General features: G+C 40.7%; 2 protein-coding genes and 1 long non-coding RNA gene across 3 annotated transcripts; 2 read left to right on the top strand and 1 right to left on the bottom strand.

Moving 5' to 3' along the window:
* Positions 1 to 409: 409 nt before the first annotated feature.
* On the top strand, positions 410 to 1993 carry LOC122087962. The gene is made up of 2 exons (XR_006142923.1): positions 410 to 1618; positions 1753 to 1993. It is a non-coding gene; the product is annotated as an uncharacterized LOC122087962 (long non-coding RNA).
* Positions 1994 to 3472: 1479 nt separating this feature from the next.
* Positions 3473 to 7143, top strand: LOC122088413 (probable folate-biopterin transporter 8, chloroplastic). The gene is made up of 2 exons (XM_042657680.1): positions 3473 to 4212; positions 4658 to 7143. Exons 1-2 carry the CDS (start codon positions 3699 to 3701, stop codon positions 5809 to 5811), a joined length of 1668 nt encoding a protein of 555 aa, XP_042513614.1. The 5' UTR covers positions 3473 to 3698; the 3' UTR covers positions 5812 to 7143.
* Positions 7144 to 7431: 288 nt separating this feature from the next.
* LOC122088412 (pentatricopeptide repeat-containing protein At3g12770-like) lies at positions 7432 to 9721 on the bottom strand. Its single transcript, XM_042657679.1, has one exon. It carries the CDS (start codon positions 9514 to 9516, stop codon positions 7612 to 7614), a length of 1905 nt encoding a protein of 634 aa, XP_042513613.1. The 5' UTR covers positions 9517 to 9721; the 3' UTR covers positions 7432 to 7611.
* Between the last annotated feature and the right edge of the window lie 1033 nt (positions 9722 to 10754).

A 10754-nucleotide genomic window follows, 5' to 3' on the forward strand; every position in this document is an offset into this window, starting at 1 on the left:
TTTTCAGTCTTCTATGCCTGGGTGCAAGGGCCGCATGACAAGAGATCATTCTTTTATCCTATTTATAAATACGGGGTCAGGCCAAGCTGGGTTCAGCCTAGGCCCGGCCCAGCCCAGCCCATCCCTAGCCCTGGCCCAGGCCTAAAAATCTTAACACTGGCCTAGCCCGCTGGCTGAAAAACCCAACGTAGGTCTTGTCCGTCTCAGGGTGGACTTAGGTTTACCGGGCCAAACTTGCACCAACTAATCGTAGGTGATATGGGCCGTTTGGTTTTCATGAGTTCAAAATACACATACGAGGATGGAAGTTCAATTCATTTGTTGAATATTTTATGGGTTATTAGTGTGATAATTGTTTCTGACATTTTCGTAAGTCTTTTTTTTTTTTTTTTTTCTGCAACAGATAGTTTATTGAAAAAAGCGCGAGTTACACATGGAGGTTGGAGTCTGATTCTCCCACAGCCATGAAGTGGTTAATGGTCAAATTTTCATACATGATGCAAACACGACCTTTTTAGTTAGGGAATTTGCAACGGAGGATCTTCCTAGAAATAGAAGAAAAGTTACAAGCCAAAAAATATGCCGAATGTGGAGGATATCCAATAAAACCGGTTGAACAGCAGGGGGTAGGGGGTGTCCTATGTGGCTCCTTAAGATAGCAAATGATATTTGCACAATTAGATTCAACTACGAGAAAGTCAGCACCATAAGAGTTGGATTCAAGAAGCCTATACAAGGAATTCCGATTGGGCATGGTGGCTGCTTCAATGACATGTGTGGGCAACTATTGCTTCCGACCAAAGACATAGTCATTACGGGCTAGCCACATGAATGAATGAGCACATGCCAATGGCTTCCCTCTTTTGAGCTTTATTAAGTCCCTGCCACTACGACCAACTGTCCACCTGGCAAAATATGCTACCATCGGGGGCATACCACCCGAACTGAACGGGGCAGCAGGCACAAGCGTTGAAGGCACCAATACGAGCCCAGACAAACGGTCTGGTCTTGACCGAACTATATATCTGGTCTACAGCTGATACCTAGGTCAGGAGTAGCCTAACCAATCGGCAATATTGAAGAGGGTCAATTACTGAGCGGCTCGTCAGCAGTAGCATATGAAAGGCAGCGTGTGTTGGCAGTTGTGTCATATCCGAACAAGTAATAGCTCAAGACAACACCAGAACCATGACCGCACGGCAGACCCAAGGTTGCACCTTCAACCAAGCTGCAAGCAACATAAGCAATCGGTCGCTCGGATAAGTAGGTCGGCAACCAAACCACATGATCCAGGTTGCTCGGCATATGAGGCCCATGGGTTTCCCCATGAGATATACCCTCTTAAGGGACATTCCTGATCTAACACATGATTTACAGGCAAGGAGTGGACTTATCCTAATCAAGAAAGGACTCAAGAGGAGATCGAATCCTCCCTAGAAGGAAGGATCTCTCATGATATCCCCCGAAATACATGGAAATGTGGAGCTCCCATAATTGGATGTTCTCCCTATTCGCTCTCCTAATATAACTCTTACCATATACGACTTCTACTAGCATTAGGAAACTACCGGATTGGGCCTCTCTTCATGGCTGTCATCCCTCAGCTATAAATACACAAGTAAATCACTCTTTTAGGGGATTGACATTTTTCCATTCTTACTGCATGTTTGCAAAGAGATCTAACTTAGGCATCGGAGAGTCCCCACCAGATTAGCTCGACGCTCACTCTCTTGTGTTTTCTTCTCTGTGCAGGTTCCACAAAATGCCTAAGATGCTTTCTTGCCACAACATCATCCACTTATGAATTGTGAAAGATGTATCTTCATGGGGTTTAAAAGATAAGGATGACCCAAACCATCAGGCTCGGTTTTTTTAGTACAGTCTATTGCTTGTTAGTGCATTGTAATGTCTGGAGTAGTACTACTTATTAACAGACATACACGGAACACATGCCAATTCAAGGGATTGATAATTGAATTAGACTTTGATGGCATGTGGCTATTTATACCATATCTTCTCAATCCAACCGTTAGAATGGACACATCTTCTATTAACGAGAAAGAATAGATGTGAATATTTTGCGAGATTTGGAAAAGTAACAACCCCTTGTGATCATAATACTTTGCCAAATTTGATATATAACAGAGAGCATATTTAAATAAGTGTTTAATTCAATGCGGGACCCTTGTGGACGAGAGTGAGCTTTTTGAAGCTGGATGGGCTGGGATCAAAGTAGTAAACCATAATGCCTAGTTACCCATATTATGTTTGTAATTTAGTAGGATAGGATTCCTCTCTATAGAGCCTATGGGCTAGCATCCCTAGGTCATCTCCCAGCTCTAAAGATCATTCTTTGGTCCTTCGGCTCTATGGAGAGGAGCCGGATTGCTAGCCACAGGTTCAATGGGTTGAAAGAATTGGCGGGATTAGAATGATTAATTATTTGATATTTTTTCTTTAAACCATCAAAAGGAGCCATGTTAATGATTTAAGATGTATTTAGTAGTATTCTCTTGTCAAAAAAAGATGTATTTAGTATTCACTAGTCTCTGCAGTCACCAGTCACCAGTCACCAGTCACTATTCCTCCCAATAGCCTCAAAACAATCGGGCTCTTTTCCATAGATCCCATTGACTAGAGAGTGATACTAAGTCACCTCTGATCCTGGGATCTAGGGAGAGGAATCCTATCTGAATTCCTTGGGTAAATATATGAAATTGCAAAGAAATTGCTTCATTGCTATTTTCCATATCCCTAATTGCCGTAGAAGAGGCAAAAACACCCTCTGTAGTGACTGTGATGATGCAATGAACATTGGATGGCCGAGAGGATTTTGAAGCACGTGCCTAGATGCTCTTTGCCATCCGATACTCACCGTACCACTGCACTCACTGCAGAGAATAATCACTCGTAGAAGAGCACTCCATTGCCAAAAGCCGCTGCTTAACGCTCACCTTTTCACTTCATCAATTTACTTTGAAAGGTTCCGTCATGGATGATCAATGATCAATCCTTTGCTTGTATCTACTCTTACGAACCTTTACTGAACCTTAAAGGGATCATGACTTTCGTCTTTACCTGTATTATTAGCTAGGACGCACGTAATTCGGCTATTCCCCCAAACTTGGTTGGATAATGAGAGCTATCCAACAACCCCAACTTCTATTAGCATCTGTCAAGGTCCTCAAGGACGCTATCTCTCAGATTTGAGATTTGATGTTCACAGCCAAACAAAACTTTCCCTCTGATTAGATTTACTTCACGGTGTGGTCCGTGTGTGTCCTTGTTCGAGTGGAACCCACAACCATCAGTGGTTTTTTCCACCTTGAATCTATTGACACGTGTACGGTAGACAATCTCCATGCTCTTCTTTCACATAAGTCCAACAGATGAAAGTCTCTCCTGTCTTCATTAAAATACCTTTACCCATCCCATACTCCTCTAGAATTCTCTCTTATATAAACCCTTTATTCTTCATGTGGGTATTTAATTATTGTTTCCATCAATTCATCCTCTTTGGATTGTTTGACACCAAATTGACAAGCAATTGGGGATTGGGTCTCTCTCTCTCTCTCTCTCCAACTAAGCTGTCTACAACTTTTAGTCTGACTGTCTGACCAGGAAAGTCTGTAATCTCCATTTTCTTCCTTATAAGTTACATTTATCTAAGCAAAAGAGAATCAAATTAGTCTAAAACCATGATTTACACAGCTCTAATCAACAGAAACACATTCATCCCAGTGACCCCAGGAATGCAAAGACCTCCAGCAAATGCATCTCTTCTTCACTCCAATCTCATCTTCAGCTTTGACCACCGGAACCGAAGAGTACCGTTATCTTCCTCAAAAAACAGCAAGAACTCCATAGAACCAAGCACCCATCTTGTGAAACCCATCATTATAACCCCTGACCAAGTCCCACCAAAGAATTGCAATACCAAGAGAAATGACAGAAGAACAGAGCATCTCCAAGTTGGTCATCAACAGATGTCGATTCTATGTGGATTTGGGTATTGGGTCCAAGGTTTCAGGTGCTTTCCATGGTTGGCGCTCAACTTCCACATGGCTCACACCCTGAACTTGCATCCTTCGGTATTGCAGCTTGTGCAGAACTCCGCTAACCTACCCATGGTAGCCAAACCACTTTTTGGGGTAATTTCTGATGCTGTATATATCGGCGGTGCTCATAGAATACCTTATATCTCCATTGGAGGTTCGTTTCTTCTCGCTTGTATTTTTCTCGTATTCATATTGCTTTGTCTTTCTATCTTTGTACTTGCACATTGAACTATCAAAATCAGATTTTTCAGTGTTCTGTATTGGGTATTCGAACTTAAAGCTGTTACCTTGTTCTTATTCACAGACTAGTTTTGTTTTGTTTTGTTTTTAAATCATACTTGTAATTAAAGAATAACTACGACTTTATTAATTGGAAGTTTGTACATCTTTATTCAGACTAGCTTAAATATCCTTCAGATATTGTTTCCTTGTTTCTCCTCAAGGAGAAAATATTTTGAGGGGTCTAATCATTGTTTAGACCCCCAACACCCAAACTATGAAGTATCTAATCATTGTTTAGTGTGATAAATTGAGGGATGTAAATGAATATTGCACCTTAAAGGTTCCCTTAAGTAACTGATGTGGATCATTCTGTGCAGTCATTTTGCAGATTCTGTCATGGGGAGCCATTGCATTGGTCCCAGTTGGGGGTGAAGTTCTTCCTATGCTAATGGCTTGCATTCTAATGAGCAACATTGGTGCATCCATCACAGAAGTTGCAAAAGATGCTCTTATTGCAGAGTACAGCCAAAAACACAAATTGGGTGGTCTCCAAACCTATGCTTTCATGGCTCTAGCTGCAGGGGGGTTATTAGGAAACCTGTTGGGTGGGTTTTTCTTATCGAAAACACAACAAACCAGGGCCATGTTTCTCTTATTTTCTCTGTTACTATCGGTTCAACTTGCAGTTTCCTTAAATGCAAGGGAGGATTCCCTCAGTTTGCCACAACCATCAGAGCACCATCTCATTAGGAATTCTCTCTCTGAAAACCTACACAAACAATTCTCCAATCTTCTTACTGCAATCAGTGAAGAGAGTATCTCCCGTCCTCTCATCTGGATTGTAGCTTCTATTGCTGTGGTTCCAATTTTGTCAGGTACTACCTTCTGCTACCAAACACAATGTCTAAAGCTTGATCCTTCAATCATCGGGATGTCTAAAGTGATTGGTCAGTTCATGCTTATATCCGCAACTGTAATGTACAATCGCTATTGGAAAACTGTTCCCATGAGGAAATTGATGGGCACAGTGCAGAGTGTATATGCAGCCTCCCTTCTCCTAGACTTGGTGCTAGTAAAGCAGATCAATCTTAAGCTGGGAATTCCAAATGAAGCCTATGTCCTATGCATGTCAGGTTTAGCAGAAACCATTGCTCAATTTAAGCTTCTTCCTTTCTCAGTGCTGTTTGCGAATTTATGTCCACCAGGATGTGAAGGATCGCTCACTTCATTTTTAGCTTCAGCGCTTTGTTTATCATCCATTATCAGTGGGTTTATGGGTGTGGGTTTGGCATCTCTCATTGGAATTTCATATAGTGATTACACTAGCTTGCCTATGGGCATTATGCTACAATTTCTTGCCGCTTTGTTACCTATGGGTTTGATATCTTCTGTACCCATGTCACAATCAATAGCAAAGGGAAGAAGAAGAGGCGTGAGTAAAAGAAGTAGGAGAAATAGAAGAGTAGGAAGAATGGCATTGGATTCTGTTTATGCATACCGGCGCCTGAGAGAATACGAGACAGAAAAGTGAAGCAAGCTGATGGGCTGAAGGAATGAAAATCAAGTGAAGGAATCATGTCATTTTCTAGTGCCTTACTCTGAATCAATGTTAACTGGAGATTTCTCTTTGTTTCTGATTCAGACAATTTCACTGCAGAACCTGCAAGCTCAGAGTGTATTGCAAGCTAGATTACTGAATATACAACCAATTCTTTGGCTATTTCAGTTTAGACTTCGCTAAAATTGCTTGGATAAGGCACAGGGATTGGTGTTATCGACTGCTGGAGATTTCCTTACCTTCACTACTGTTGAAGATGTACTTTATCCAAATCTCACTGTCAAGAATCAGCAGCTTCGTTGGACTGCCACAAGCTGATGTTATAGCCACTTGCAATTGGTCATCCAAATTTTGGCATCTGAAAGATAACATCTGTAAAAAAAATTTACCGAGATTCTGATTGAAATCCGAAAAAAAAAAAAATTTTGACTGTTTAAAACTCAATTCTATCTTGGACATGGTCTTTGACAATCTCCTAGTGGCAACACTACTGTTTGTTTTCATTCTTTTCGTTCATCCTACTTCTACATCAGTCCATATTGAATGCACACAATGAAGCTAGGAGAGTTGGTCCTGTGACCTCCTGGGAGCTTGCACTCTACACTCAAGGCTTCAAACAAGCAGTTGTCTCACTTTCTATGGACTTACGAGAGTCCTAAACAGTGCAAAACTGAAATGCAACGATGTCATGCAAGATTAGTGCCAAGCACTAGAGCTTAATGAAGATTAGGCATACAAAATTCAAGGGGGAAAAAGGAAAAAGAAAAATCTCAGGCCTTCTTGAATATAGACACCATGGAGATTGGTGCGCAATGTGGTTGTTCAGTGCATTTAAGTTGCAGCTAATGCTATGAATCATATACCAACCTTGGAAACATCCAAGCATCCATGATAGGACTGAAAGAAACTGTAACCGAGTAGCAGATTTACCTCCAATTGGACTGAGTAGATTTGCCATTCTCTGTCCTACTATGTATCTTTTCCGACATGGCAACTGAATGTAATGTTTTTCCTGCAACTCACAGTGTCTTCTGGCGTTTTCAACATCTGAATTCAATGGCACTACTCACGCTCCTTAATGTTGTGCCAGAGACCCTATTAAAGATTTTAAATCTCTTCCATTCCCATCATCAGGGAGTTAAGAGTTGTAGTTCCCGCTGACAGTTTACAGCAACCGTGCTCTATTCTGATGCAGCAATGTAGGCCATATCAGCTTACAAAGACTGCATAGCTTCAATGATCTTATGACAAGGTTGCAGTTTACCTGCCTTGTGGCAGAACTATGATCTTATGACAAGGGCCTTCTCAGTGGGCCATGCAGCAAATAACTGCCCTGTTTCTGTTGCAGTTGCAATCTTAGAGTTTAAATTTGGCGATTTGAAGGAAAAACTGGAGTTAAGTCAATTGGAAAGCCACAACATGAAGCCACATTTTCGGGAGAATGGCTGGTGAATTTGAGGAAAAAGATGGCAAGAGTAAAATGTGATTGTTTGGGGATGAAAGGATTGTACCCTTCTTCAGGAGTTAGATGGTTTACATTTTAACTAAAGTCAGCATTCCCAGAGTACAATTAAGGTGATTGGAAAGAAAATGTTTCAGATCAGTAAACATCACTTTATTCCAAGGAACTTAAATTTTTCCTGTCCTTTTGAACTTCAGAAGACCAGAAAAAGTGTTAAATCAATTTCAAAACTAAAGATGACAAAATTGTTGTCCGCCATCATGGCAACAGCTCACATTTATCCAAATAATCAATCAAACAGCCACAAAAATCTATGTCAAGTTCTCAAAGCCATCAACATAACCATTTCCTTTCATTGCTAATACAAGTTCATCCAACATCTTGTATATATGATTTGAGCAAGGGTGTGATTTATCTGCAACATAGAAAGAATGAGTCTTGCCATTGATGCTAATCCAACTGCATCCAGGCAACTTACTCAGACCCCTTTCTTTCATTGTCATTCTTACTTCGGCTACAACATCCCAGCTCCCAGAAGAAGCATGTACATTTGATAGAGATACATAATTTGATGGGTTTTTGGGCTCCAACTGAACAAGAGACCTGTAAGCCAAATCTTGCATCTCCAAGTTTCCATGTATTACAGAAGCACCAAAAAGAGACCCCCAAACACTAGGTCCAGGTTTCACAGGCATTTTACAGATGAAATCCAGTGCCTGACTGAGGTGGCCAGATCGACCTAACATATCAACCACACATGCACAGATTTCCACTGTCGGTAAAATCCCATACTTGATCGCTGCAGAATTATAGATGTCCAAGCCCTCGGATACCAGTCCTGACCTACCACAAGCTGAGAGGACTCCCACTAACACAATATCGTCTGGTTCAATCCCATGCTGGAGCATCTCATTAAACAGAACAATGGCTTCCTGACCCTTTCCATATAATCCATATCCAGCAATCATTGAACTCCAGGTGATTGTATCTTTACAAGAATCATCATCAAAGACCCGCCTTGCCAAAACCAAGCTCCCACACTTCGAGTACATATCAATTAGAGCATTTCTTAGAGAAACTTCACTGTATAAGTCCTTCCTGACAGCAAAACCATGAATTTGCTTCCCTTCCATCAAACCAGCAAGGGAGCTACAAGCAGGAAGGACACTTAAAAGCGACACTCTATTGGGTTCTATTCCATATCTCAAATGCATTTGCTGAAAAAGTGACAAAGCCTCCTTCGGTTCTCCATTCTGCACATAACCTCTTACCATTGCAGTCCAAGCAACAACATTTTTAAAATTCATCTGATCAAAAACCCATCTACCCATGATTACATTGCTCTCTTTTGAGTACATATCAATCAAACAACAACCCACATGGATATCTGAATCCAAAGCTAGCTCATTTCTAATGACAAAACAATGAATCTCCCTTCCATAATCCCATTTTCCAGTGTTGCTTCCACAAAGAGGAAGAAGAATAGAAACCGTAAATGCATCAGGTCTCACTCCCTCACCCTGCATCTGGTTCACAAGCCTCCATAGGTCCTCTTTACACTCAAGATCCACAGAATTAGCATACCCAGATATCAAAACATTCCAAGAAGCACTACTTCTATGAGCCATTTCATCGAAAACTTTGCGAACATTACTAAGGTTCTCGGTTTTATTGTACATAGACATGAGGGAATTTGCAACAACCGTATCTGAAACAAATCCCATTCGTATACTCTTACAGTGAATCACTTTCCCAATCTCTGAGCTTTGGAGCTCAGCAGAAATTTTTAAAAGTGTAGCAAAAGTGAAGTCATCTGGCATAATTTCGTTCCCTCTGCAGATTTGATTAAACAGCTCGAAGGCTTCTTTGAACACATGGTTTCTAGCGTACCCACTAATCAATGAGTTCCACACGAACACATTCTTTTCGCGAACCGAATCAAAGACAAGGCAAGAATCTCCTGGAAAACCACATATGGAATAAGCGGAGATAAGTTTAGTGGCGAGAAATGGATTCTGATCGAACCCAAGAGAGCATATTCGTCCATGGCATTGCTGTGCAAGTTTCAGAGATCTGGAGTAGATGGAACGTTGCAGGAGTTGAAGAAGATGGCAGGAGGGTTCAAGGATATTGGCAGAAGCGTAAAAACACGAGCTTTCCTGTGCAATTACTTTCTTTGCAGACAAGTAAAGGGGACGGAGGGAACGAGAAAGCATAAATAAGAAATGGGGGTTTGACTAAATCTGCTGCTCTTCCTCTCTATCTCCCTCCGATCTTCCATTTTTTGGATTCCAACATCTCTCAGTTGTTTGTTGGTATTCTTTTGTGTTCAATAACTGACGACCCCAGTGAGAGAACCACCACGCGATTTCCATTCAAGACAACTGAGAAGGTTGGTGACACCTCCCTCCCCTCCGAGACCAGATCAGGTTCACTCACTGTCTACGTGGTTTTCACAGTTAGTATTTACTTTTTCTAAATACATTGACCCTGCGTGTTTGACTGACAAAAGTTCAGTGAGACGTGGACATAACTGGTCCGTGGATATGGTGTTTATTTTCTCTCTCCTCATTTAATAGATACCATATCTATGAATCAAGAACATTCATTACGCAAAGATTCACCGCTCTCAACGGACAACGTTGAAAAAGATTAGGGTGAAAAACTTTTTCTTATTTCTCACAAACTACTATAAATATGAGTGTTGGGATAAAATCATAAAATGGTAGAAATTTTAAAGTTCTTAAATGCAATTATCGTTATCTGATATTGTGATACTCAACTTTTCCCATTTTATTTACTTTCAAACTCCTTACAATTTGCATTGTTCATAGAGAAGTTGATTTTGGATCTATCTCTATGTTATTCTTATTTCCTCTCTTTCTCATATAATCTCATCTAAGGGTGTCAAAATGTAAACAAAATGTTTAACTGAACCACATCGTAGGAAAACTATCTAATTCTCATTTTGTAGGTCATTTTCCCAGTTTGGTTCCATTCAGAACCACAAAATCGATGGTTAACCAATGCTAATGGTATTACCGTATTAATGTATTTCAGTATTTTGATGGATCCCTACCATTAAAAAAATAAAAAAAGTATATTTTGGTGAGTAACTTCTATAACTGATTCTTTGAGTTTTGATGGGATATAAGTTACTTGTCTATATCCTTTACCAATAACAATTACAACTCTTTTCGTCTTCTCACTGCGAGTGTCTAACTTCAATTTTGAACTTCTACTTCAACTCTTTGAGTCCCACGAAAATAAATCCTCTACCGTCTCCCTCTTCCAATACTCCCTCTGTCTAATCTCTGTGAACCCATAATTGCATTACGGGCCCACTTTTTCCCATCACGAGGTGCCTGTTGACTATTAGTTTTGGAAGCTCCAAGGGGTTACGTCTCTCTATGTGTGATGTCAACTCCCGATTTTGCAAAGTGGTTAGCAAAAA

This window comes from Macadamia integrifolia, chromosome 9, assembly GCF_013358625.1.
Source record: "Macadamia integrifolia cultivar HAES 741 chromosome 9, SCU_Mint_v3, whole genome shotgun sequence".
In the NCBI taxonomy this organism is placed as follows: domain Eukaryota; kingdom Viridiplantae; phylum Streptophyta; class Magnoliopsida; order Proteales; family Proteaceae; genus Macadamia; species Macadamia integrifolia.

Coding starts and splice junctions, on each gene's coding strand:
- LOC122088413 (XM_042657680.1), top strand. CDS start 3,699: ATGATTTACACAGCTCTAATCAACAGAAACACATTCATCCCAGTGACC. Junction 4,213..4,657: donor ACCTTATATCTCCATTGGAG/GTTCGTTTCTTC, acceptor CATTCTGTGCAG/TCATTTTGCAGATTCTGTCA.
- LOC122088412 (XM_042657679.1), bottom strand. CDS start 9,516: ATGCTTTCTCGTTCCCTCCGTCCCCTTTACTTGTCTGCAAAGAAAGTA.